This window comes from Theileria equi, assembly GCF_000342415.1.
Source record: "Theileria equi strain WA chromosome 2 map unlocalized gcontig_1105316255037, whole genome shotgun sequence".
In the NCBI taxonomy this organism is placed as follows: domain Eukaryota; phylum Apicomplexa; class Aconoidasida; order Piroplasmida; family Theileriidae; genus Theileria; species Theileria equi.
In genome coordinates, this window is record NW_004668230.1 from 231,620 (window position 1) to 256,246 (window position 24,627).

Consider the following 24,627-nt stretch of genomic DNA (forward strand, 5'->3'; position numbering starts at 1 on the left):
GCGACCTGTAGCATCCACAAAGTGTTTTTCAAATGCAACTTTTAGCGTAAACATGGAGCTTTTATACGGAACTTTTCGATGATACGTACAGAGTGTTGAGAAATTGGTCCCAGAAACCTAGGAAGAGAGTCGAACAAAAAGAGCAACAGAATGGTTGATAATAACACATCTAGTGTGAAATACAAGCAGTTTAATGTCTAGGAGGATGTAATGTGACATATAAACTGAGATTCGTGACAGAATAAGGGGCGGTGTGGAGTATAGGGAAGACGAGGGAATCTGCGACAGAATGAAGATGTTTCACAGCCATTCTTGGCGTTTTATAGCTCCAATACATCCAGAGAGGATTAAATAACCAGGAATCTCCATCCTCTGAGTAACGAGGATCCGAGAGCTTGAGCAGGTTCCTGGAGCCTTTCTGAGTGTATTGGCCCTTTCCAGCACCAAAGAATAAAGAGATCTCTCATTTAGATAGCTACTCATGAAGATACAGTCATTGTGATTTGACTACATTGTGTGTTGCTGTGTTACCACTGGGCAAAACAAACTACATTGGTTATCCGAAAAACAAACTTAGTCTTGCATATTCTTGTGCATTATGTTGTAGTCCTCCTTTCTTACCTCGATCCATTCTCCATTTACCTTTTCAAAGTACTTGTGCTTGCCATTACAGAGGGCACCACTGCCAAAGTAAATTACCAGCATTCTGCGATTGTTCTTGGCGCGATATCGTACACGTAACGCCTTTATTTCTCGCAGGTTTTCTTCGGAAGCTCTCCATATTACGTGTCTGCCGTCCACCACCTTGTTGAAGGACATTCCACCCATGGAGGTGAATCTCTTGTAAATGTACCCGTCCTCCTCCATCTCGTAGCAGTACATGCTTGATCTGTCAGGTTTTGAGATGTCTAGGGATATTCCAATGGTCTTTGGGATGTTCAGGAGAGCATCGTTGGAGTCCACCATCTCTGCACTATCCTTCCCATCCACCATTGCCTGCAGTATTGCGTAGAACCCGAATCCGTTGGTCTCCTTCCACTCTCCATCTTGCTTCAAAAAGTACTTGTTGACGGTATAATTGCCTCGTTTGAATCGCATCAGGAATAGCGGATGGTGACCATTTCTGTGGTAGCTTGTCCCATTCTTGAATCGTTCTCCAGTGGTTCCATCCCAGACCGAAAGTTCTCCTTCGGCAATACGAACGACATTCACGTTATATTTCGCCTGGTAGGTGTTTGTTTTTATTCCCTTGTTGATCTTGGATTCTGTGATCGCGATACTTTGGTCGGGTTTTAGAATGTCAAGAGTTTCTTCTTTGCAATAGATCGTTTGACCATATTTTGGAAACAGTCCTGAATATTGTTGAGTACTTGTTTCGTGCAGGTGGATGAGCGGAGAATCGCTACAAGAGTCTTGTGATGAGGCTGTCGTGGATTGTTGACTAGAGGGAAATTCGTGAATATTATCGCTGTAAGGACTTGAAGATTGCGGTGAATAAAGAGTGTGATCTACAAACTCCTCTTCCGTTTCATTCTCTTGTGCTGAATCCGACGTGGAGTCTTCTCTAGACAAGGAATCTGCAAACTCTTCTCTTTGATGTCGTAACTCCATGGAGAAGAAGTAGAATATAAAGAACCTATTCTCGTCGTCCACAAGAGATGGAATGGCGTGGAATCCGTAAATCCACCCAAAATGAAGAAATAAACTGACTGCCTTGGGAAGGTCTCTTACACATTTACGCACATCTGGGGTCTCCACACAGGAATAAGCTCATCTTATTCAGCAGGAATTATTCTCAAAGAACCTGCGAGCGGACCGCGGGGTGGAGGAGTGGCGTGAAGAGATCGACAGCGAGTTACGGACCCAGGATTCCCGTAGCTAGGCGAGATTTACCGGTTATATGCGACTTGTGGCGAGATAAATAGCAGGAATAAGAAACTAGCGACTGGAAGAAGCCATGGCCAAACTGATTATGGCTGTTTGATACGTGAGCGGAGTATACGAGGCAGTGAGATGTAGTGACAGGAGGAAGAAGTTATTTTGGAGCAATGGGCCAACCTCATGCATCTTCAATGCGATTCTAGAGCTATCCAGAGTCAAAACTCCATAAAGAATGATAACTAGGAGCTTGAAGTGGCTTTCAGAGCTTTGTCGTAGTTACGCCCCTTCCGGACCCTAACCTTTTGCCGGTTTTCTGACAACTTTATGACCCTGTACGACTTTATAAGTCTTTAAAGGGTGTGATTGAGCCTAATCAATTGTCATATTCGGGACTGTTTGAAATTTGGAGAGCGATTAGACATCTTCTTGACCCCGGCACTTTTGCGCTATATACGGAGATTACTGGCGTTTCACCCAAAGAATGACAAGCCTACACAGATGGTTATCTCCTTTTTAGAGAAGAACATCTTAGTAGTCCATGAAAGTGCCTTTTTGGAGAAAAGTGAATGAAGCCAGTGGAACCAAGAAGACAGGGTGACGTAGAAATAGACCCACCAAACCCCTTTGCCCTGTATTTGGTCATTTTTACATGCAAATCGTCCATATAATCTCTTTGAGGGTAAGCAAAATGTTTGTAAATGGAGCATTCATTGACCTTCGTGGATGTCCACTGGAGTATAAAGAGTCCATGACAGAGTCTCTACTGGAGTATAGCTGCTCTGCTGTATAGGCTCCAAGAGGTTGCTGTTACTGGTGTAACTCAAGACCAATTTTTGGGCATAAACAAGGACACAAGTACAGAGTTTGTAGAGCCTAGTGCAGGTCCACGGACGGACCACAAGATCCACTAAATATCCTGATAATTAACCCTACAAGAGAGAAGAATGAATAAAGTGGGCGGAAGAAGAAAAAGGAGAGGAATGATGCCTCACACACTCACCCTACTGACTCCGAGCGCTCCTACTTTCTCTACTATCATTGTTCGGCGACCAACTCTTGCTGAATTCTCTTAATCATCGTTGTATACGTTAAATATAAACATTGTGGCTTCAAATAAGATCTCTAGTTTCACACATTTTCCCGATTGACCTAAAGGCGTTGTAGACAGCCATAGAGAATCGCAAAAGCTCCGCAGAGCGATAATGCATAAGAGAGGATAAAGACACACTATATGCCAGGGTACTGGGTTGATTGGATATTGTAAAGAGGACAAAATGCAGATGCTTTTCACTCTCCTGCTTCTCACATCTCAACTTTCCAGGGCCTTAATAGCTCCAGTTGATTCTGGAAATCCAGAGTCTGTCACTTTGGACATCCTAAGCGAAAGTAATTCGACATTCAAGACCGCAAAGTGTGAACTTGATGATGCTCCTTCGCTAATGTTTGCTCCGGCATTTGGCTACAGGTTGGACAAAATTGTAGCCGGTGATACTCTGGTCTGGGAATGTAAAAACAATGTGCATGTTGCTCTCCTAAATGTGCATCTCAAGGACGGTGTGCCACAGTCAGCGTTCCTACTCCTGGAACCAGAGTCTGGAGAGCACAGTTCAAAGAATTTAGTCTTGAAGGAGGCCACTGGTGGCAGTTATGCAGGAGCCAAATGGGAAGAAGCAAACCAAAAGGAATTTGGAGATGCCGTAAGGAAAGTCCGAAAGACTCCACATTCTGTCCAGTCCTTTACTCTGGATATTGGAAAGAATGACAATCGATGGGCGTCGTTGGAACTGCAGAATATGAGGACTCTGGCGTTCATTCCGCATTCTGGATTTCATGCGACAAAAGTCTGTCGTGGTGAGTATTCGTTCTGGGAAGGCAAACCTGGAGAACGATGCATCAGCGCCTTTCTCGTAGACAACAGGGAGCTTCACCTCATCCTAAAGTATAACCAGGAAAAGGAATGGACACTCACATTTACATACAATAGTGGTACTTGGATCAGCGACCAGTGAGTAATGGCGGCCGTAAGTCCATGAATGGTTACTATGCAGTACAATGAAATTCCCTTCCTCAGCAGATGTAAAGGTCTGCACATGTACAATATCTTGAAAGTAGGTCTTCTGTTCATCCTAACGGTAATTATACAGGTGTATCGGTTAATTGACTAGTATATTCCAGAGGTTGAAATAGAAACCTCATGTCGTGAATTGGTATTTTAATGCATATATACGTGAATTTATGGTCTTCAACCATCTATATGTAGAGGATATGGTACATGTATCATCACTAGCCAATGGAATGACTTTTACAGGCACGCATCCAATGGTGATTACCAGGGGTCTAGGGTGATATTAGTATATTCTGAAGGGTATTGAAAGGTAAAGTTACAAAGTATTTGTAGAAAATGTCCTTATTCTACTCACTACTCTTCTGGTAGACCTACAAAGGTAGAGATATCCCCTACCAACCCTGTGTTTAAGAACTGCCGAGTGGGCTATGTTATGGACCCGGTGGAAGTTTATGATTGGATGGATCCTTTTGGTCCGCCTCTCTATATTCGGCATTACAAGTGTATCTTAAGCTGTATAGTATGTCGTTTGGGTAAAAGTCAGACATACTTCCAGATGGGTAGAACATTGGAGCTCTTACCTTTTATTCCATTACCACAGCCGTACAAGATGAACAAACTAAAATCAAGGAACTGCAGGGGATGATCCTTACTGCCTGTAACTCTGTTCTGTTGGATGTACAAATGCTGGCTAGTACTTTCACGTTTATGGAGGCCAAAGCAGGATGTCAAGCATTGAGCAGTGGTGTCTAAACTTGGGAGGTATTAAGAGTCACTGGACCCAAAAAGTCATGCATGCAGATATCATGGGAATCTTAAGAATATATATAGTCCTTTAAACATTGAAATCTCACAGATTTACTGCGGTAAACTGCATTTAAAATGACAAATGTGAATGACCTGAAGATGGTCCAGGGGAGGCTTGCCTACCTCCTTTAAATCCATGGTGTATACGGATTATAATGACCCTTTAAACTGCATTAGTAGAGCATTTACAGTTTCGATTGATAAATCGCCCTTGTTGCTGCTGAGAATGTACTCTCTGGAATTTTTGTGATTGAGTATGAATCTTTCAGTAATGTTGGAGAATAGAGACATTAAAAAGCACATGATGTAATCGAAAGAAAGTGCGATATCGTTAATGATATTGTCAAGCTTTATGATATCATCTCCTATAATTCCCTGTCCATTATAATATTCTAGGATGGGAAAACAACCATTTAGTCCTCTTCCAGTAAAGATTCCTCCAATAAAGCCATTTACGGATGCCAAGATCAGGAGGAAGAACGAAGAGTTAGTGAATTCAAATTTGCAAGTCCAAATGTTCCAGACGATAAATGAGGCAATGGAAATAGTTGATATCCACACAAGATGGAGAGTCAAATCCCTTGTGACTAAAAATACAATGTGAGACTGAGAGGGAGCCCTTTCAGATGGGTCAATGGTTTCATCAAAATTGCTGGCATAATTCACACCTATAAAGTCAAAGAACATGAAAGAAAGTGAGATGACAAGCTTCTCTCTGTTAGACAAATCTATAAGGAAAGGTATGAGACAGGGGTGGAAGAACACCCTCAAGATTGTTCCAACAGTCTGTATAACAAGGCGAGGTGAATAATACGGCACAACCACTATGACCTTGCCTAACAGTTGTACCTTTTTTTCGCTTCCGTTACTACTATCGCCAGCATCAGCACTGTTACCACTCTCCTGCCCATTCTTCTTTTCCTCCTTTTCAATCTCTTTGACACGCTCGTCATACATTATGTACAGGTAGGTAACCCATAGTGCAGTGAAAAATGCTATGGTTATCTTTATTGCATAACATAGGATTGCGCACAATCTCATCTGAGGTGTGCTACTGGTGCCTATAATATGCTCCATGATTAGCTGGAACAGTCCCATGGAGATCGACCCAAATGGGTAGCCGGAATATAGAGTTGAGGCTGCAGAGTTTAGGAATAGCTTTGATATCACTAATATGCTTGGAGAGAATTGGCGCCTCGAGAATCCCAGCTACTCCACAAAGAATGATAAAGATCGTTTTAGCAGTTTGTCCGTTCCCAAAATATATGACTGGGACAAATAGAACCAGAATAGGCATGAGCAGCCAGAAGTAAATTACCAAGGCGGTGAAGCTCATCTTAAGGCACATGAGGGATGTTATGGTGGAGATAGAACCAGTGATAATATATGACAAGTAACACTTGTTTGCGATGTTTTCGCAGTGGAAGACACTTTCGAGAAGCAAAGTAACACCAGAGATGGGTGCCATGCAGTAGGCAATGAACATGAAGACATACTTGTGGGTGTCATGGATTCCCTAAATTCCTCATCACTACTTTTCTTCCCCTTTTCTTTTGCCTTCTTTGATTTGGCTATTGCCATACGGAGTTTCGAAGAGGAGACCCACATTGTGCCCGGGGAAGGACGGCGTTTAGTCACCTTCTCACTGTTCATATGTCTTCTATCTCTTTTTTTCCATCAACCGAGTAATTTTACACATGGCAGTCCATCGTTGCTAAAACGTAAGGTTTGAGACTGAGCCCGTCAAAACCTCCCCATGAAGAAGATGCCAAGAATAAATATCCTGCATTATTTTGGTTATGTCGGCTTTATAAATCAGAGTCTTGATTTCCCCTGGTCATTTACGGTTGTAACTTATCGCTTAGGTAGTAAAGGCTAGACAAAGCGAGGAGATTACTCTTGACTTCTCTAACCAGAATTATTCTTCCGAGCATGTAGACAAGGTATAGACACGCCGATAAAGCATTCTACTTTTTGAAGGATGGTAGATAAAGGGGATCGGACCCGGGAAGGGTATGATCATCACTTTTGGGAGAGTGAACCTTCCCTAACTCTGAGGAAGGTAGTGAAGCCTGACGGCACAAAGTTTCGGTACTTTGACGAAACGAGTATATTCAGCTTTATATTTTTCACATGGGCATATAAATGGACCAAAGCGGCGGGGGAGAAGTATTTTGACCCTTACATGCTCCACCCTCTCCCCTTGGCAGACCAGATTCTTCTCTGGCAACCAATTCTTTCTAAACACATTAGTGATGGAATTTCCAAAACTTTATAGTTACGCACAAGTACGTACATTAACAATTGAAATACAGCGTCTGCAATTGCGACGCCAATGTGCCATTATGCACATTTACACCATTGCACACATGCTGTCTAAAGACATGCCCAAATGACACGAGGGCTTACATGTGTCTAAACTATCCTAGTGTATAGTGTGTACACTTTGTGTGTGTAATCCGAATTTGTCTAGAGCTTCCATTTTCCTTGGTGCTCCGAATATTAAAGACTACCCAATGGTCGTCTATACATTGTCACAGTATGATCCACATTTTTATTATCAAGAATGGAGTCCCCAAGTTTAACAATAATAACAGTCATATTGTCGCATCCAATACCTTCAGATTCGCTTGGATTTTTTGAGACACAAGCGTCGCATAATTCTTCGCAGATTTTTGAAAGTGTAGAACCATCATAGGCATTTTTCTCCTTTGCAGAGTTAATACGTTCTCTCACAAAATCTACAACCTCTTGATTTGTCTTACAATCCCAAATCCCATCGCATGCTAGAATGACAAAGTCATCTTCCTTGCTAATTGGACATATCCTTACATCTGGGAAAGCAGAAATTCGTTGCTCCTCTGGCTTGAGAGTGTGATCTTGCTTGAAGGATAAATCTCCAATTGCACGGGAGAGATTGAGATTCCCATCAACTCTCCCATTGGTAACAGACCCACCAGCTCTCCTTATACGTTCAGATTCTTCTGGGAGCCCAGGTTTATGGTCATGCGATAGAGGTATAGCCTTTCCGGCTCTGCATAAAATTACACGAGAGTCACCGGCATTTGCAGCGACAAGACATGGATTTGGACCGGGAGTAACAGCTAAAACAACGGAGGCAGCTCCGCAACCATGCGCAATAGCTTCTCCATATGGTTCCTCCATAATGGCATCAATAGAGTCTTCAGGAGAAATGTCATCCAGTTCATCGCTATAAGCGGACATGTCTCCCTTTGCGTATTCAAAGGAGAATTCAGAGACACCCTCTCGGCCATAATTTCCAGAATCTACGCACACCTCTTGAATCATGCTAGCATAGTGTGCACGTTCCTCCTCTCCGCCTACTGCATCCATAGTCACATCCTCAGATTCAATCGGTATGCTTCTACACTGCTGGTCCAAACCTTCGGGATTCTTGATGGCTTCCAAAATTTTAAGCGCTTCCCTGGTGGAACGTTTGTTTGGCAAAAGAACCTTTAAAATGTCACTGGAGTCCATACAGGTTCCAGGGACCTCAGCCTTGTCTACTGGTTTATAGTAGCTCTTTAACTCAGCCTCGATTTCAGGCTTTAAAAGCTCTTCATCTACACGTAAAAACGCAGATTGGAGCGATTCCGCAACGCATTTTTCAACTGGCATGCGCGGCTCGACATTTATATCAATTGGCATATCTGGATGGGCCTGAAGCTCATCACGAAACAAGTCATGAAAGTGCTTTGAACACCAGGTACTCACATAGTGACCTCCGTGGCCGTCAAACACACCATACAATCCTATGCTTCCATTTTTATGCTTGATGAAATCGGGAATCGCCAAATGGGCATCTTCCATGGAGACTCTCCATCCTTGCATCGAAGTACATCCAAATTGGGTCGAATCCTTGGCCAAATCACCTCCAAATGCCGAGGTTTTGTCAGTCCTAGGACTACTCAGGTGCGCTCCCATTCTTCTTATTATAAAGAACCCCAACAGAGGACCTCCTCGGAATATCATACACCTGAATGTTGTTGTAATGTGGAACTATAGCGAGTATACTTTAGTGTAGGAGCTGTAAAGGCGACCAACGGGAGCTCTTCCGTCTAGTAGGATTCTCACTGTGCAAGTACTACTGTAAGGAGTACTAGACGAGCGTAGGGAGTCCCTAGAAGAGGGATATGAGTGATTAGAGTACATGACTGTAGCGAATAGAGAGTCTTGCGAGTATACTTTAGTATAGGAGCCTGAATGGTCACCCGTTCTCACTCCAGTAGACACTTTAGAGACTCCCTGAGGTCATCTAGTAGTCACTTTACAGCCAGTCATTGAGCATAGCGCAACACCCATACCATAACTTGCCCATACGACGGCAGCCTAGAGACAGCAAGCCTTCCTGGGCTCCCTGGCGGTCGAGTGACCCATCTACCCTGCAACACGGTTACATTCCCTTGATCTCATTGCGTGTACATCAGTCAGACGTTCACTCCGCTCATATGCTCCGCATTCAGTCTAAAAATCTGCCATGCATAAACAAACCTAAAGAAACGTCCAACTCCTGGCGAAACCTAAAACTTCTCGAAACGTCCGAGGGAAATCAAAACAATAGCAAACATCAAATGTGATTCGAGGGTATTTGGTGGATGCAAACTGGAAATAATCGCCGAGTCGAATGGGGCGCGAGAGCGTGGAGTCGCCGAGAGGCAAATTCGCGCTAGTTGAACTTGAAAAGGCAAGACAGTCGAGATAATGAGAGTTTCTATGCAAAAACTCATAATGTACATGACGTTTGCGCAAAATCCCAGAAAACGCACCAGAGGACTCGGGTGTACACATTTTCCAATAGTACTTCCTCCAGCTAGCCATACTCCCCTCTTTGTCCCATCTCGCAACTGCAGATCCAAATGCATTTATACACGAAAATTGCCCAGATTACCGCGAAAATCGGCGTGGAAGGAGCCATGAACTTGTCCAGTTTCAGTCCGTCTTTCGGGTCTCCTCGTTCACGCCCTTTCCTACACTTGGAGAGTAGCCAGAAATCACCATTTAAGCCTCTAAACATGGGCTCATCTTGACACTTTTTTCTTCCCTGAGCATCCTTCCAGGTACCCCTGGCCATTTCGGTACTGTGGCTGCTGCGCCACGGTTATGGAGCCCACAGATTCTCTTTGGTGTTACTTGGTATGTGGACCAGAGCAGATTTCCAAGACGTTTGTTTGGTCCTGTAGTCTCGGGGGTCTTTGGTGTTGGTGTTTTTCGGGAACCAAGACAAGTGGCGCTCAGAGTTGGCAATTCTCCTTTGCATTACTTGGAGACACACATTTTACATTTTTGCAATCACAAAGGGCATATAGCTTGGCGGATATGACTTTGAGGGGTTAGTATGACCAAAGTCATTCTTCTGGCAAATGCAATTGTAAAATCGATAGCACACGGGGCAAAATATCCACAAGGAAGAGTGAGTGGACTGTTTATAGGCAGACTACTAAAATCTAAGGGCGATAAGAAACACTGTGTTGTCTATGACGCCGTTCCCGTGGCACATACACATTGTATAGCACACATTCACAAGATTGCCGTTTTACTGGTAAGTTAATGCGAATGTCCCGAAGAATGAGGGACCAGCCAACTGGAAGGAGCTCTTCTGTCTAGTAGGATTCTTCGCTGTGCAAGTACGACTGTAAGGAGTACCAGACGACCAAAGGGAGTCTCTAGAATAAGGATAGGCTAGTACACGGAGTATAGGAATCTGTGCAATCATTGGTAGATGGAGGAGTTGTCTATTCTGGAGTTTAGAGAATCTTGAGATAGCAGGAATGGAGTCCAGAAGATTATCCTACGGAGTAGAGACGACTGCTAAGACAGTCTATGGATAGTCTCTCTGACGGTGAACTAGTTGTGAGGGAGGATGAATGGTTATCTAAAATGACGGTGCATAATGGATGATGAGTGAGCATCTGAGAACTAACAACTTGGTCCTCTTAGGATGTAATGCAGAATGGCTCTACCCACTGTTACTATTAACATAAGTCAGAGTCCTGATGATGAACCAGGGCCTATTACATACTATGGAGGTACTAGTAAACGAGATGTTAAAGTGGAAAAGTCTGAGTTTCCTCTTAACTCTGGCTTCTTAAAGTATACACATGTAGCATCCGCTGGACAACCTTTCACTGTTGATAAAGTTCAGTCTGGAAATAGTGGTAATGATATAAATCAGATAAAACCAAAAAATGGTGAGCCTGTAAAGTCCTATTCTGTCTGGTACTGGAAGTATGACCAATCAATGAATAACCCTTTATTCATAGAGATTCACAATAAAAATGGTACGTATGGCTATCATGAAACTAAGGGAAATGGCTCTTGGAATCCACATGATAGTGGTTCTCAAGATAATCAACGGCTGGAAGGTAAAGCCCTTGAGCAGAAACTTGATTACCTCAATTGTAAACATTACAAACTTGTTACCATTGATCTCACAGAGTCTCATTCTAAGACTTATGCCAGTAGTGGAACTTATTGTTGTAGTGATAAACATGATACTGGTAAAAAAAGGGTTACCATTAGGGGAGATAAAGTTAGAGTTAGTCTTCCCGGAGCCAAAGACATTGAATACTATGAACACTTCATTGGTGGTGAATCTGAACTCGCCGGAATTAAGTACAATGAAGGTGCTGCTAGTGGTAGAGGAGATAATGATCCTGCTCCTGGACCTGGTGAACCTAAAACTCCTCATACTAAACCTCCTGGTGAATCTTATCCTAAAGCACATTCTGAAGCTGCTAAAGTTTTTGCTGAATCCGCTGGTTTTATCGCTACTATATCTGGATACTTCCTTGCTGGTTCCGCAGGAACTGCCGCAACATTTTTTGGAGGATGGAAGCTTTATAATCGCTATAAGGGAGATCCTTGGGTTAGACAGATTTAGAAGCCTATGGACTCTCCAGTATGGAGACTAGGGAGTATGTACTGAGAGATTAAGGAAGAATCTTACGCTTCCAGAAGTGTCTCCGGTCATTCCTACAGCCGATCGGTCCTGAGGGAATTTGAAGTAGTACCGATCAGCTGGATGGGAAGAGTTCCCGTTGGTCACTCAGACTTAATGCTAGGCATTATACTACATCTCATCTGTATAAAAATACTCATACCCATTTATATTCCAATCTATACACATACATTTAGGCTGAAGAGTATTGCAAGGAAAGAAAACTTTGCATTGTTGGCTACTATCAAGCGGATTCTGTCTTGGATATAAAGAATACCGAAATTACCGAGGAGAAGGTACCGTTCCCAAAAGAGATTTTGGAGTTGGCCAATAAAGACTTTTTTTTCTGTAAGGTAAGTTGAAACATGTTTGGTGGATGATGGCATTTTTGTGCTGTTTAACTGGGAACATTTGTGGACTGGTGGAGATTTAGAGTAGGAGCCTATACAGTATGACATCTTTACTCCAGTAGACTATCCATAGAGATCATTCAGATGACTGTCTTGATAGTTGTTCATCTTGTCATTCTGTGGATAGTCTCTCTGACAGTGAGCTAGTTGTGAGGGAGGATGAATGAATGGCTGTAATGGAATAAAGTGGAGTAACTATGAGGATACTACTATAACATTATTTAAGGCATATAAGGTAGGAAGATAGGAATAAGGTAGCATTATGAATGCCTCCAAACGTAGATATCAAGCAAAAATGTCCAAAAGGGGAAACAGGTAATGCTAACAAAGTAACGTGTAAACATGGTTTTGATGCATCACTGAGAGATATATGCATAAACAGTGAGAATACTGATTACAAAGAATGCAAACACTATTTCAAAACCTTTACAACTCGGGATTTAAATTATGGTGGACATCCTCTTACTGATGAGAGTGGATCTGAACTTTCAAAAGATAAGACGGTCACTGAGTTATCCGTATACTATAGCAAAACATATGACATAGATCCACAGCACATAAAGAAGCCTCTTGCATTAAGGCTTAAAGAGCGCGATGGTAAGGTACATTGGTATGAAAACACCGAGGATATATCTAATGCTAGATGGAAAGCTATTACAGACTCTGAAAACTTCCCTCAAATTAGCAATAAGTCTACTGAAGAGTTTACCAAGAACCTACATGAACTTACCTGTAAACTCCACGACCTCCACTACGTAGACATTCGTGCAATCACTAGTTATATTTGTGTGTGTAAAGCATACAAGGTCACACTTTCTGAAGAAAAGAAATTTACGGTATATACCAAATATGAGCACAAATACACTATTAACCCAGACTCCGTTAGATACGGAAACGTTAATCTTAAGTGGAGAAGCAGTAATTATGGAGATGAAGGCAACTACGATCCTATCCGACTTAATAGTGACCACATTCACTATCTCTCTGTATATTACTGGGATGAAGACAGGGAGCGGAAGATACCTCTACTTATGGAAATTGCCGCTTTAGGTATGCAAGTTTCTATTGCTAATGATGGCTATAATCACAATGAGAGATGGACCATGATAAGTGATGAAGAAGGTTTGCCAAAAATCCTTACCAAGGACGAACTGGAGGAAAAACTTAAAGATCTCACCTGTACACTTTTCAAACCAGCAGACAGAAATACCCTTGAGCAACAGAAGTACATAAATGAATACTGTAACAAGAAGGGATGTAAGAATGAATTGGAACTTAATTTCCGAGATGAAAAGGAAGAGAATGAACGAGGTGAGGCCTTACCACGTGCTGAAGGACAAGTACAAGACAAACCCGAAGATATGGATGAGGAAGAGGGAGGTACATCTACAGGAATAGGTAGTGCTGATACTCCTAAAGGACATACTGATCCTGTTTCTGTTGTTAGTGAAGTTATAGGGGATTTTGGTAAAAAACTATTGGGAATTGTTGATGGAGCTGTTGGCTCCGTACTAGATAAATCCGTTGTAGCTGGATTGACTACTGCCGTTGGTACAGCTGTACTTGATGGGCTAAAGTGTGCCAAGTTGGGAACATCTCCTAAAGGTACTCATCTTCCTCCTGCTGCTGGTGCCTCTGTATCTTCTTCAGGTAGTAGAAGCCCTGGTAGTTCTGGAACTAGTATTGGAGGAGGAACAGGCTCTGCTCATGTTGGACATAAGGACGATAAAGAATCTATAGAGACTATACCCAGTGGCAGGGAAGATGCCACTTCAGTGATTAACCCGAGTTTTATCCTTGAGATTACTCGTCCTCATGCAAATTTTAGAGATCCCGAGGAAGATGTGGATGTTCCAGAGCATCTATACTTTCCAGATTATGGAGATAATTATCCGGTTTCCCCAGTGGATATAACTGTAGAATCATATTTTCCTCCATATGAACTTGGTAGAAAGAATTTTGAGGAAGACGTCCATACTAAAAATCCTTCGGAGAACGCAGTTACCGTTGATTTTTATCTCCCTGAAGCCTTGGCTAAAGAAGGGAAAATTAAATTAGTGGATCTAGTTTTAGAACCTCAAATGCCATTTGATATAGTTGTATGTGATAGGAACATCCGGAATCACGAAGCTATTGTTGATTCGGATGAGAGTGGGACTTGTGGAGACGATTTTACCATAGGTGCTTCTAATACAGATTATGTGAGGCACATTGATTTGGAATCAACTTTCGAGCCAATTTCTCCATTCTTAAAGAGCAAACAGTTGGAAACATATGACCCGAAAATGATTGGAACAAATGAAAGAATCGATCCTGTCTCATATGCTCGATCAACTCAAGTTTCTCTTTCTGCTTCTGATGAACCTGATAGAGATCCTGAATCTTTTACTCCCTCTGAATTGTTTCTTCCTCACCCTCCTCTTCCTGAAAGACTTGCTCAAAAAGTCTCAGTCACTTCTTCTGAAACTCATGGTCCTGGAGTTCAACCTCATGGAACTTCTGACTCTAACACTCCTGAAATTATTAAGACTACAATCTCTGTGCCTGCTGGCATTCTTACAACTTCTTCCTTGGCTTGTTTTGCAGGATATAAGTTCTATACGAAATATAATGGAGACCCCTGGGTTAGACACGGATATCCCATAGTGTTTTTAAAGAATCTACCATATTGAGTATGAATAGACTCTCTTGCGGACATTTTATTTGCGACTTCAATCGAATACCTATTAAGATAAGAAATACCATACCTATATCTTATCCCTCTCCACAAATATTACAATTTCCTACTACTACTACTACCCACATTTTACACATCACATCATCTATAATTCATATTCTATCATTGACAGCAATTCATACAAATTTACAGCTGAATTACTCACATTTATCAAAAGAAATATTGGCTTGTTTCGAATTTGAGGGCAATTTTGAACTCTTTACCACAAAAATTGCGAGAGAATCGCTCGAAAGGACCCTGGAAACATCGGGATATTCACAATTGATGGACATTGACGATCATCTTTGTAACCCAGAAAGTGATTTTTTCAACACACAACTTGTAAACAGGGAAGAGGAGGAAGAATTGGAACTGGAAAAGTTGGACTTAAAACTGTAAAGGTACCACAGGAATATACAACCATGGATATCAACGTATGTGTGAAGAGATACTACAGGGCTGATCTCCTCAGCTGTTTAACAACATCGCTAATTTTATTCTTTGCGGTTATTTTTGGGGATTACTCAAGGGGAGTGGATCGACTAACAAAGCAAATTACATACCTCTTACTGGTTCTGGTTCCAGCAAAGGTATTCATTCACACATTTGTGATACCAAACTACACGTTTTCTACACACAAAAATGGAAACAACATTTTGAGGCGTGGCAGGAGCGAGAAGTTCAGGCTCATGAGAAACTCTTGCATCTACCTTTTCTTCCTTGCGCTGATTCTGACTACAAACAACAACCCTCTTCATATATTGAATTATGTGTTTGTAACAATCGTATTCACAACTGTAACCTTTGGAACAGTTGTGCATTTCATTTACCTGGAAAAGGGTGATTTTACCGACTCTAAGAATGCAGAAGAAAAGGATAAAGCCACAAAAAAATTCTACAGTTCGTTTGTTATTTATGTACTATTGCTTGCTCTTGGTGTTTCCTTTGGCAATTTTTTGGTTCTTTTGGACTGGTATCAAGTTTATGCCCAGTTTCCAATCACTTCGTACATTGGACTTTCAGTGGGTCACATACTCGCGTCGGTTGCATCAAACCTTTTATACTTGTAATGCGAGTCGAAATCTTTTGGTGAAAATATCGATTGTTAGATATTTCTTATTTTAGAGATATATTCTCTAAAATACATCATCTTAGGCTCTTTAACTACGATGAATAAGCATTGGAAGTCCATTCCGATAGAGAACGGCAATGCCTACCTGAATCAAATCAAAATTTCTTCTTTAAATGGGTACGAGCTTGCGATCATACAGAGAGTAAACAGGGAAATAACGAATCGCCTCTTAAAAAGCAACAAAAACATGATGATAGTGGAAGAATAAGACCCAAACCAATCGTTAAACAAACTGGTACAACCTACTGTGCATCATTCCAAACTGACGACAAAGAGTTCAACAATGACATACTTGGCACTAGAAGACTTTATTATAATCTAGCTGACGTAAGGTTAGCGTTGACCCTGGACGAATTGCAATGTGGACCTGAATTTAATCAAAAAAACTTCTTCTTATATAAACAGGTGGCGACTTGTAAAACTACCCAGATTATACGTGGGATAAACATAACTTTTAAAAAGCAAGGCGGTAATAAAACTATGGCGCTTATAGTAATCGTTGAAGAACCAGTAAGTCTCTCTAGGAGATTCGCTGGAATCCTCAGTAAGAGGATAAACTCAAATGGTCAAGAAATCAAGGTCAGGTCGAAATACAGTCGAAAAATCTTATTTATAAAGGCCTGTTCTGATTATTCCCCAAACCTACAGGAAACTGTAGTGTCTACAAGGGTGTAGGAACTAATCACGCACATATAACAATCCGGTACGTACGGGGTAGGTAATTTGTTGTACTTGTAATGCTTCTTTGGCGAACAGTAGCGACAAAAGGCTTTAGCTGGAGAGACAGCTGTATCTGTCAATTCATTGGTGATGAACTTGAGAATCCCTGAAATTGACAGAAGGATACATGCTTTTAGACTAGAAGAATGAAAAGAGGATGGAATTTCACGTAACTAGAGACCGTTTATGGCTGATAAGAAGCTGAACAGTATAGAAGAATGCTCTATACAAGGAAGAGGCGTAACATGCCGTGTACTCCTCAGTCCTTCATTCTCGCCATTTTTTCAGAGATGCCCTCACCATTTAATCTTCCGAGAAGGAATGCAAACATGAGACTCATCATTCTAGTACACATTCTCGCCACCATTAAACTCTGCAGTGCGGGTTGGCCTAGTTGTTTTGGATGCAGAAGAGGATCTGAAGACGAAGAATCTTACGACTTGATGAGAGCCCATGATTTTGATGACGATAATGTTACGGAAAACGACTCAGATTGGCAGAAAACTACAACTCGCATGGAAGAGATTCCTATCGCTCTTGACATTTCAAAAAACACTTCTACCATAATACGCGCTTCTGGAACGCTAAATAGCGGAGTTAAATATGTCGATTACTTTCCACGAAAGAGCTTTTTTATCAATTTAGTTTCTCAAGACGGGGTTGGTATATGGACTGCCTCTGGAGATGAACGGTGTGTACTATCGGAAGTTTATGAAAGAGGCGAATGCACTATTCTTAGCTTAAACATTACAACTGCAAACTCGTACGAATCAAAGTACTTTGAGAAAGAAGCTCAGGGGTGGAAAGAAATCGCTTTTGTGGACTTTTTTGCAAAACTAGAGGGAATGAAGTGTAGCTCTTGACGGTATACAACATAAAAGAGTTTCACGGCTAAAGTTGATGATAATCACACTATACAATCTTATATTTACAAACATGTAGTTTTTTCATGGTCTTTATACATAAATTATGGGTGGGTTCCAGTGGACCTCAAGTTGTCTTAATGAGTAAATTTTCGTATTTTATGGTGATAAGCACAACCAATACAAATTCTAACAACTTTTAATCACATCATTTATTTAATATATACTCCAAACCTTCTGCATGCAGTTAACATCCAGACATTTTCCTGTACATGGGTATTTATCTACTTTAGACTCTCCCAAATTACCCCTTTGACTAGACAGGGGAAATAATCGCCTAAAACAATGAGTATGACCACCGTGCAACTATCGCTGTTAATCGCACTGATTATCATAGGAGCAACATCTCCGGCGCCTGTCAAGAACAAAATCACGCTAGAACTTGACATTTTTGAGCAGCCTCCAAGGAGAATTGAAATTGTTCCGTCCACTGAGATTTCTGGTGGCAACAATTACGCAGTAAAGGCGAGTTCCAGACACACTCACATTATTGGAGATGTCAGGGACGGAGATGAGATCATTGTCTCCGGGGAGTCAGATGCTGTGAGTAGATACGTTTTTGTTCTGGTAAATATGGAAAATACAAAATACGTCCGAGTAATGACCAAAAGAAGAGGTAAGAGGATTACCCTGTCCAGGGCTATTGAGGAGTTTATAAAGGGACCAGGGGATCTTTCATACAGGAGGCTCTCTAGAGTACTGCTCGATTTGGACATTCTAATTCAGGACAACACTCGTTACTTTAATGTTGAGGCGTTAATTCCACCGGATGACTATGAAGAGAATTTGCAGAGCACATCGACCACTCCACTACTCCTTCCTACGCATTACTCAATTAGACCGGAATATCGCCTGAATATCACCATTGGCAGAGTTAGGTATGGCAAACACACTTTGGAGGATAGAATCGGAGGCTTGATAGAGAGGACTGTCGTTTGGGGAGGGAGAGTCGGCGATCCTACAATCACCATTACATCAATTTATACCAACGGGTACAAAGTAAAGAGCACTTACCTGCTTACAAGTCATGGGAATAGCCAATTCCACTGCTATGATGAGAGGAGAGAGTTTGTCAACTCACGACTGTAAGAAAGCCACCGCCAAAGAGCCCATAGGAGACAGAGGTACCTAGAAGAATGGACAGGATGGAAAAATGCTGGAGGGGTACCTAGAACATGAGTAACACCTCCAGTAAGACAACTTTGGACAACAATCCTCTATCTAGACGCACACATCAGACCTTTATAACACTCATCCACCGATTTATACCATCAGAATAGCATTTGGTTCGTCCCGCAAGAAATTAGACAACATGTCTGACGTTGCGTCTGAATTACCGTAAAACTCGGCGATGTGCTCACACATCCCGTTCGATATGGCGTTAAAGATGGAAAAATGTTCAATGAAGGCGAGTGGACGAGAGTAATGGGCAAATAGCCTCCCTCTCGTGTGTGTAATTATGGTGCACACTGACATCTCGCCTTTAGGCGGCAAAATCCAACATTTCGTCGATATTTACGCACACATTGAGATAAATTGCCACTAGCGACTATTGGAGCTATCGGTAGCCCACAAAAAGATCGACCGGGTGTTTACGGCACAGATTAGGTTACATCTCATAAAATCTCCTCTAAAGAGAGGAAATTCGAGCATTTCCCGAATATGAATGGAGCTTTGCTGGAGACGACCGCAGGTTACTTGGATTCGGACCTGAGTGATTTTGAGCTTGCAGCAGCCAGCGACAATAGCGGAGCCTATTTCTACAAGTTGAACACCGGAGTCCAAAGGAACCCAAACTTTTATAGAAACAGCCAGATTTCCAATGCAGGTTATGCAAAGAACGGGTACGATACGTCCCCTAGATTTGGAAGGGAAGGGGTGGACATTGAGCGTTTTATGACTTTGCAAAAGAATGGAAAGATGTTTGGTGTCGCTCAAAAGGAGGTTTATGATGGGTCACATAACAAGGATAACTTTTCACATGTGAACAACGGCGGACTCTCGAGCATATACAGGAAGATTTACAACGAGACATCCAAAGGTTCCGATACAGAGGTTTCTGTGGAAAACATCAGCTATAACCAAGACGAGTATGAGGATAGAAGAATGACATTTACAGAGAACATGACAACTACAAATGCGTATAGTGAACCTAAAAATGGATTCAAATGGTGGTGTGATGAGCAGAATGTAGATTATTCTGAACTGACTAGTGACTCTACACCCGCAGGATGTGAGATCCCCAATGTAAAATTGTATGATGGAATAGAAAATGTAATCGGCACAAAAGACTCTGGCCGTTCTCTGGAGAGAACTAACAGCGGTCCGCTTTCTACAAACGATTCATTCTCCATGCAACTTAGCATGGAGACACAGTATGGTGAATTTAATCAGGAACAGGTCCCTATTGAAGTTGCAAGTTCTGTGGACACTTGTAGTGAATCCAAAGAGAGTATTTTGAACAGATGCTCTAGCGTAGATATTGGCAAGGACCCAAATTGGAAGAGTTTCATAAAGCCTGGAAACGAAGTAGATGAACTTAAAGCTCTTATACTCTCTAGGCTCGGAGTAAAGAAGTTGACAAACAAGAGAAGTTCCAGGGATAGGCCTTCTTTACATGGTGTAGAAACTTTTGATGCCTCTACAAACACTTTGGAAACAAACCTTACATTTAATGCCCTTGAGCAGGAGATAACTTGGTTAAGAGGTTTGAATTCTAGTTTGAAGGATAAGCTTTTGTATGTTTTGAAGAATAACGGAAGACTGCAGTATGATGTGAACCAGCGGTATGTAGAATCGGTACAAAAGCACCTTATGCGAGTACATGAACATATTGATAAGTTGGTCATGCAGAATGGTGAAGGCTCAAACTCACCAAAACACGGGGGTGCTGATATGAGAAACAACAATAGTACTGAGGAGACGAATAACATTCTACAAGAGCATACACAAGAGACAAACGAGGTGCCCCAAGAGGTGGCTGATGGATCACAAAATGGCTCAGACCCATCAACACCTGCGGAATCTGCAAGGAGCACTGATAAGGAAAATATACTCGCGGAAAATGCCAAGATAAAGGAGCAGAATGAGGAGTTGAGAAGAAGACTCGAGGAACTGGGACGCAAATACCAAGAGTCTGTAAAGAGGGAGAAATCATTGGCTGATCGTTTGATGAAGGCGGAAGTATCAAAGAATGCTCTTCAGGAGGAATTTAACAAATCTGTTGCATACTTGAGATCAACAAAGGAAAAGCTCAAGAACTTGGCCGACTCTAAAAGGAGACACAGTGCCAAAAATTCTCCAACAAGTACATCAAACGTACCAATGGACTCTGCTACAAATACTCTAGAGGACCCTGTGGAACAGCCACAACCGTACATTCCACCAACGGTGAATCGCCCAGTTTATAATCCTCAGTTTGGACAACGTATCCACAGTGTTCCTCCAAAGAGCATGCCTCCCATGAGATCCAATACAGCAGTGCCTAGGGTTAAATTTGCGGATGAGTCTGACATTTACTTTTTGCCTCAGCGATCTGCATCAGAGTGTGGACCAATAATTGTCAAGCCGGAGAAAAAGTCTAGGTTTTCTGGTTTCTTTAGCATGGTAGATGGACTATTCAACAGGCAAGAAAAAAACTTTACCCCCAACGAGCAAATTGCCATGTACAAGGCTCATTTGATGAGCAGAGGTGTAGCATAAATGCATAGCATGTAAATTTATATAATGTACTTTAAATCTCCGAGTAGATAGTCGCTATTTTCTGGTGAAGTTGGTGGTTCTCGCTCAGGTGAAGGATCGAATTGGATACTGGAAATGCGTGTGGTAGGGTAAAAAACTTACAATGTGAACTGCATGTTTTCGTCAATTTCTAAAATGGCCGCTTGATTACGGCAGCGATAACAATAGTTTGGCGCTGAAAAGATTGTGACTACATTCTTGTCTTGTGACCATTGAAACCCCTGTGAGTTTATGTGCATCTTTAAAAGGCAGACAAACCTCCATTGTGAGTTGGTGCGCCCTTGCGATTAAATCGAGTCCATTATTTTGGTTAAATGCCTTGGTAATGTCGTAGCCAAATGTAAATCCGGCTCCTCTTGGACTCAGTCCCCATCCAGTGCGATCCTCTGGATCGCTCCAGAGCAAATCGCACATTGGACCCTCGTGCGGTACCTCTTGAATACTGCAAAATACGTGTGGATCAGATTATACAAACCGATTGAGCTTTCGAACGTGATCAAGAGAGTCAATGGAGGGCGAGAGCCCGGCATGTGGACAAAAAATCTTGTTTTCAATCAGGGCTCCAAGCGGGAGGTAGTCAAAAAGGTCTGTAAAGTGTAAGGGGAGAAGCCAAAACTCACTTGTAAAGGCGTTCCATACATTTGGACTTCCATATTTGCGTAGACACTCGTCATAGAATCCATAAACCTGCGTAATTTGGCGGCATTCATGGTTTCCTCGAATTATAAAGACTCGATCCTTGTACCTGACCTTGAGCGCCACGATGAGCGTGACGCTTTCCACCGAATAATATCCTCTGTCAACATAATCGCCCAGGAATAAAAAGTTTGTGTTTGGTGCAGATCCTGCAATCCTGAAAAGTTCCTTTAAATCATACAACTGGCCGTGAATATCCCCAACTACAGTGACTGGCGCTCTCACGGGCAAGACGTTGCTTTCGCCAATGAGAATCTCCTTGGCCTTTTCACACAACCTTCGAATGCTACTTTCCGGTACAAATTCACCGTTGAAGAGAGAGTTAATCATAAACTCCAGATTTTGTACATCGACTTGAGATAAGTAGAAATCTATGCTCGACTCTGAGGACATTGCGCATCTTACGCTGTAAAGTCGTGTGGGAAAGCGTCGTTAAACTTGTGTATTCCAGCGCCACCAGCCGGTAGGCCGCGGTATTTTAATATTGTTTGCAGGAAAAACGTACCAGATAGACTTTAAATGGCCATCAAAACTTGCAAGTGGCTGCAAGACCCAAAGGGAGCCAACCACCGTCTAATCTGCAAAATACAAGGGAAATACCTCCTACAAATACTTTCATTCGACAAAACCAACGCGATTCTAGGCTCGAAAGTCCACTTTACCGCAGCTTTGCGAATGAGTATATAGTGGTGGCACACAGCTAGTCGCGATGTACGCCAGATGGCTATTTCTCCACGACAAGCGACTAATATGTCAAATTCAGGAGCCGGTGGACAACATTTGGATATAACGGTCGAATTTAGCGGAGGTTTGGAGTCTTTGACCCTGGAGCAAACCAAGGAGCTCAACCTGAAGATTTACACACCAAAAGTCGACGTAGGACAACTCATAGCATACATTAGGAGGACTGTAATTGGAGCGAAAAAGGACCTCTTCTCATTCGGGCCGGAAGCGTCTCTATCCGAACAAGTTCGTCCAGACAGCTTGGAGGCTGGAGGAAATTCCATCTCCACGAGGGTCAAGGTGGAATGCAAGGATTCACACTTCTCCGGGGAGCTTAATCTGAACGAGTCATGCAAGATTAGGCCCGGGATTTTGGTCTTGGTCAATGATATCGATTGGGAGCTTTTGGGAACTGAGAGTTGCATAATCGAAAATAAACAGCGCATCACCTTCATCTCTACTCTGCATGGCGGATAACCATGTCAGCACTTAAGAGTGTGCTAAACTCGTTCTCCAGACCTCCAGGAGGAGGACCGGCGCCGCTCATCAAGAACCCGGTTCAAAAGTGGCTTAGGGTACTGGTCATTTTGCACGTCTCACTCCTGTTGTTGGCATGTTCTGCCGTCTCATTCCCCTTTATAAACGATTTGCATTGCAGCATACTCACTCATTCGCTGGCTAACATTTTCGTTTCGGCCATTGGATCCGCAATTATGGCTGGGTACTACCTCAGAGTTGCGAGCCAAGATTGGGGCACAGAATGGGATTGGGAAGTTACGGCAATTGTTACCGCATCAGTTGTGGTTGTTGACACTTTTATCTCTGGTTGGGGAATATATGAACTTTCGAATGCGTCTATCCAAATCTACAAGGGAATACACAAGAAAGTGAAGATTGAGCCAGAGTGTCTGCAATTCAAGGCAGCAATATTTTACATTGCGTCTTTTGCTGTTATTTTTTCTCACATTATAGTCGCTGGAATTTGTGCAGTTGTTTCTGTTTTGCTTACAAAGGGTATAAAAAAACAACTTAATGATGTTAGGCATATTGTCTAACTAATTATAATTTTTCTAGTATGAGCATTACAAGAGATCCAGTTATGAGCCAGAATGAGAATGGGTTCCGATAAATGAGTGTGTTGAGAACCATTGCACAAGTAATTTGTTTGAGCGTAACTATTGCGATAGGTGCTGTTTTACGTAAGCTTTTCCAACGTCTGAGTTGTGTGTAAAGTAAAAAGACCAGGAGAATAAGGAGCAATGTCCTTACTACAAGCATGATGAAAAATAGAGCAAAAACTTCAAAATACAAGAAACTCGGGGCATCAAGGAGTTTTAACATCCAAATCAACTTTGCTTTTACCCACAGAAGCAACTCTTCCGAGTGAGTAGTAGCAAGTGAATCAATCATTGCGTCACCTACAAAGGGAAAGCGATGTAGTGCCATCAGTGATGCAATAGGCAGCCCTAGAGCATCTGATATGAATTCTCCAATGTTAGACAATGCACCAACAATAGCTCCATCACTAGACACTTTATACATGAGCGCCAAAATCAATCTGGATACCCATGATGCAAACCCAGAGTGACAACGCTCAAAGCACACCTTGATCAACACAAGGTTAAGCGCTCCGAGAAGCGTCACCGCACACTTATCTTGAAGTAAAGTCTCCATCTCCAAACAAGATTTTCTCGCCAATTACTTGTTCTTGGATAAGTTACATATCATATACGAGAGTCTAGAGAGCACAAAACTCTGATTTGTAGTAGCAGATCTCTCTGAAAAGAGGTGCACGGGATGAGGAAAGGGTGTTCGCCGCCTACAAATGCCAGCACCCGATTTGGTGTTCCTAGAG

At 42.2% G+C, this 24,627-nt stretch overlaps 14 protein-coding genes across 14 annotated transcripts; 9 read left to right on the forward strand and 5 right to left on the reverse strand.

The window, feature by feature from the left end:
- Positions 1–573: 573 nt before the first annotated feature.
- BEWA_035890 (hypothetical protein) lies at positions 574–1,611 on the reverse strand (the record flags this gene model as incomplete). The annotated part of the gene is made up of 1 exon (XM_004832948.1): positions 574–1,611. The coding sequence occupies one exon, from the start codon at positions 1,609–1,611 to the stop codon at positions 574–576; it is 1,038 nt and encodes a 345-aa protein (XP_004833005.1).
- Positions 1,612–2,915: 1,304 nt separating this feature from the next.
- Positions 2,916–4,074, forward strand: BEWA_035900 (signal peptide containing protein). Its single transcript, XM_004832949.1, has one exon. It carries the CDS (start codon positions 3,156–3,158, stop codon positions 3,888–3,890), a length of 735 nt encoding a protein of 244 aa, XP_004833006.1. The 5' UTR covers positions 2,916–3,155; the 3' UTR covers positions 3,891–4,074.
- Positions 4,075–4,903: 829 nt separating this feature from the next.
- On the reverse strand, positions 4,904–5,851 carry BEWA_035910 (conserved hypothetical protein; the record flags this gene model as incomplete). The annotated part of the gene is made up of 1 exon (XM_004832950.1): positions 4,904–5,851. The coding sequence occupies one exon, from the start codon at positions 5,849–5,851 to the stop codon at positions 4,904–4,906; it is 948 nt and encodes a 315-aa protein (XP_004833007.1).
- A 1,192-nt stretch (positions 5,852–7,043) lies between these two features.
- BEWA_035920 (protein phosphatase 2C, putative) lies at positions 7,044–9,384 on the reverse strand. The gene is made up of 2 exons (XM_004832951.1): positions 9,266–9,384; positions 7,044–8,750 (listed from the first exon to the last, which is right to left on the reverse strand). The coding sequence occupies exon 2, from the start codon at positions 8,744–8,746 to the stop codon at positions 7,256–7,258; it is 1,491 nt and encodes a 496-aa protein (XP_004833008.1). The 5' UTR covers positions 8,747–8,750; positions 9,266–9,384; the 3' UTR covers positions 7,044–7,255.
- Positions 9,385–10,724: 1,340 nt separating this feature from the next.
- Positions 10,725–11,654, forward strand: BEWA_035930 (hypothetical protein; the record flags this gene model as incomplete). The annotated part of the gene is made up of 1 exon (XM_004832952.1): positions 10,725–11,654. One exon carries the CDS (start codon positions 10,725–10,727, stop codon positions 11,652–11,654), a length of 930 nt encoding a protein of 309 aa, XP_004833009.1.
- Positions 11,655–12,387: 733 nt separating this feature from the next.
- On the forward strand, positions 12,388–14,793 carry BEWA_035940 (hypothetical protein; the record flags this gene model as incomplete). The annotated part of the gene is made up of 1 exon (XM_004832953.1): positions 12,388–14,793. The coding sequence occupies one exon, from the start codon at positions 12,388–12,390 to the stop codon at positions 14,791–14,793; it is 2,406 nt and encodes an 801-aa protein (XP_004833010.1).
- Positions 14,794–15,259: 466 nt separating this feature from the next.
- BEWA_035950 (conserved hypothetical protein) lies at positions 15,260–15,907 on the forward strand (the record flags this gene model as incomplete). Its single annotated transcript, XM_004832954.1, has 1 exon — positions 15,260–15,907. The coding sequence occupies one exon, from the start codon at positions 15,260–15,262 to the stop codon at positions 15,905–15,907; it is 648 nt and encodes a 215-aa protein (XP_004833011.1).
- Positions 15,908–17,018: 1,111 nt separating this feature from the next.
- Positions 17,019–17,552, forward strand: BEWA_035960 (signal peptide containing protein; the record flags this gene model as incomplete). Its single annotated transcript, XM_004832955.1, has 1 exon — positions 17,019–17,552. The coding sequence occupies one exon, from the start codon at positions 17,019–17,021 to the stop codon at positions 17,550–17,552; it is 534 nt and encodes a 177-aa protein (XP_004833012.1).
- Positions 17,553–17,897: 345 nt separating this feature from the next.
- On the forward strand, positions 17,898–18,701 carry BEWA_035970 (signal peptide containing protein; the record flags this gene model as incomplete). The annotated part of the gene is made up of 1 exon (XM_004832956.1): positions 17,898–18,701. The coding sequence occupies one exon, from the start codon at positions 17,898–17,900 to the stop codon at positions 18,699–18,701; it is 804 nt and encodes a 267-aa protein (XP_004833013.1).
- Positions 18,702–19,274: 573 nt separating this feature from the next.
- BEWA_035980 (hypothetical protein) lies at positions 19,275–21,314 on the forward strand (the record flags this gene model as incomplete). The annotated part of the gene is made up of 1 exon (XM_004832957.1): positions 19,275–21,314. One exon carries the CDS (start codon positions 19,275–19,277, stop codon positions 21,312–21,314), a length of 2,040 nt encoding a protein of 679 aa, XP_004833014.1.
- A 17-nt stretch (positions 21,315–21,331) lies between these two features.
- On the reverse strand, positions 21,332–22,575 carry BEWA_035990 (serine/threonine protein phosphatase pp2a, putative; the record flags this gene model as incomplete). Its single annotated transcript, XM_004832958.1, has 6 exons — positions 22,555–22,575; positions 21,974–22,455; positions 21,829–21,940; positions 21,612–21,795; positions 21,456–21,574; positions 21,332–21,422 (listed from the first exon to the last, which is right to left on the reverse strand). Exons 2-6 carry the CDS (start codon positions 22,440–22,442, stop codon positions 21,332–21,334), a joined length of 975 nt encoding a protein of 324 aa, XP_004833015.1. The 5' UTR covers positions 22,443–22,455; positions 22,555–22,575.
- A 224-nt stretch (positions 22,576–22,799) lies between these two features.
- BEWA_036000 (conserved hypothetical protein) lies at positions 22,800–23,249 on the forward strand (the record flags this gene model as incomplete). The annotated part of the gene is made up of 1 exon (XM_004832959.1): positions 22,800–23,249. One exon carries the CDS (start codon positions 22,800–22,802, stop codon positions 23,247–23,249), a length of 450 nt encoding a protein of 149 aa, XP_004833016.1.
- Positions 23,250–23,251: 2 nt separating this feature from the next.
- BEWA_036010 (conserved hypothetical protein) lies at positions 23,252–23,827 on the forward strand (the record flags this gene model as incomplete). Its single annotated transcript, XM_004832960.1, has 1 exon — positions 23,252–23,827. The coding sequence occupies one exon, from the start codon at positions 23,252–23,254 to the stop codon at positions 23,825–23,827; it is 576 nt and encodes a 191-aa protein (XP_004833017.1).
- A 4-nt stretch (positions 23,828–23,831) lies between these two features.
- Positions 23,832–24,446, reverse strand: BEWA_036020 (conserved hypothetical protein; the record flags this gene model as incomplete). The annotated part of the gene is made up of 1 exon (XM_004832961.1): positions 23,832–24,446. The coding sequence occupies one exon, from the start codon at positions 24,444–24,446 to the stop codon at positions 23,832–23,834; it is 615 nt and encodes a 204-aa protein (XP_004833018.1).
- Between the last annotated feature and the right edge of the window lie 181 nt (positions 24,447–24,627).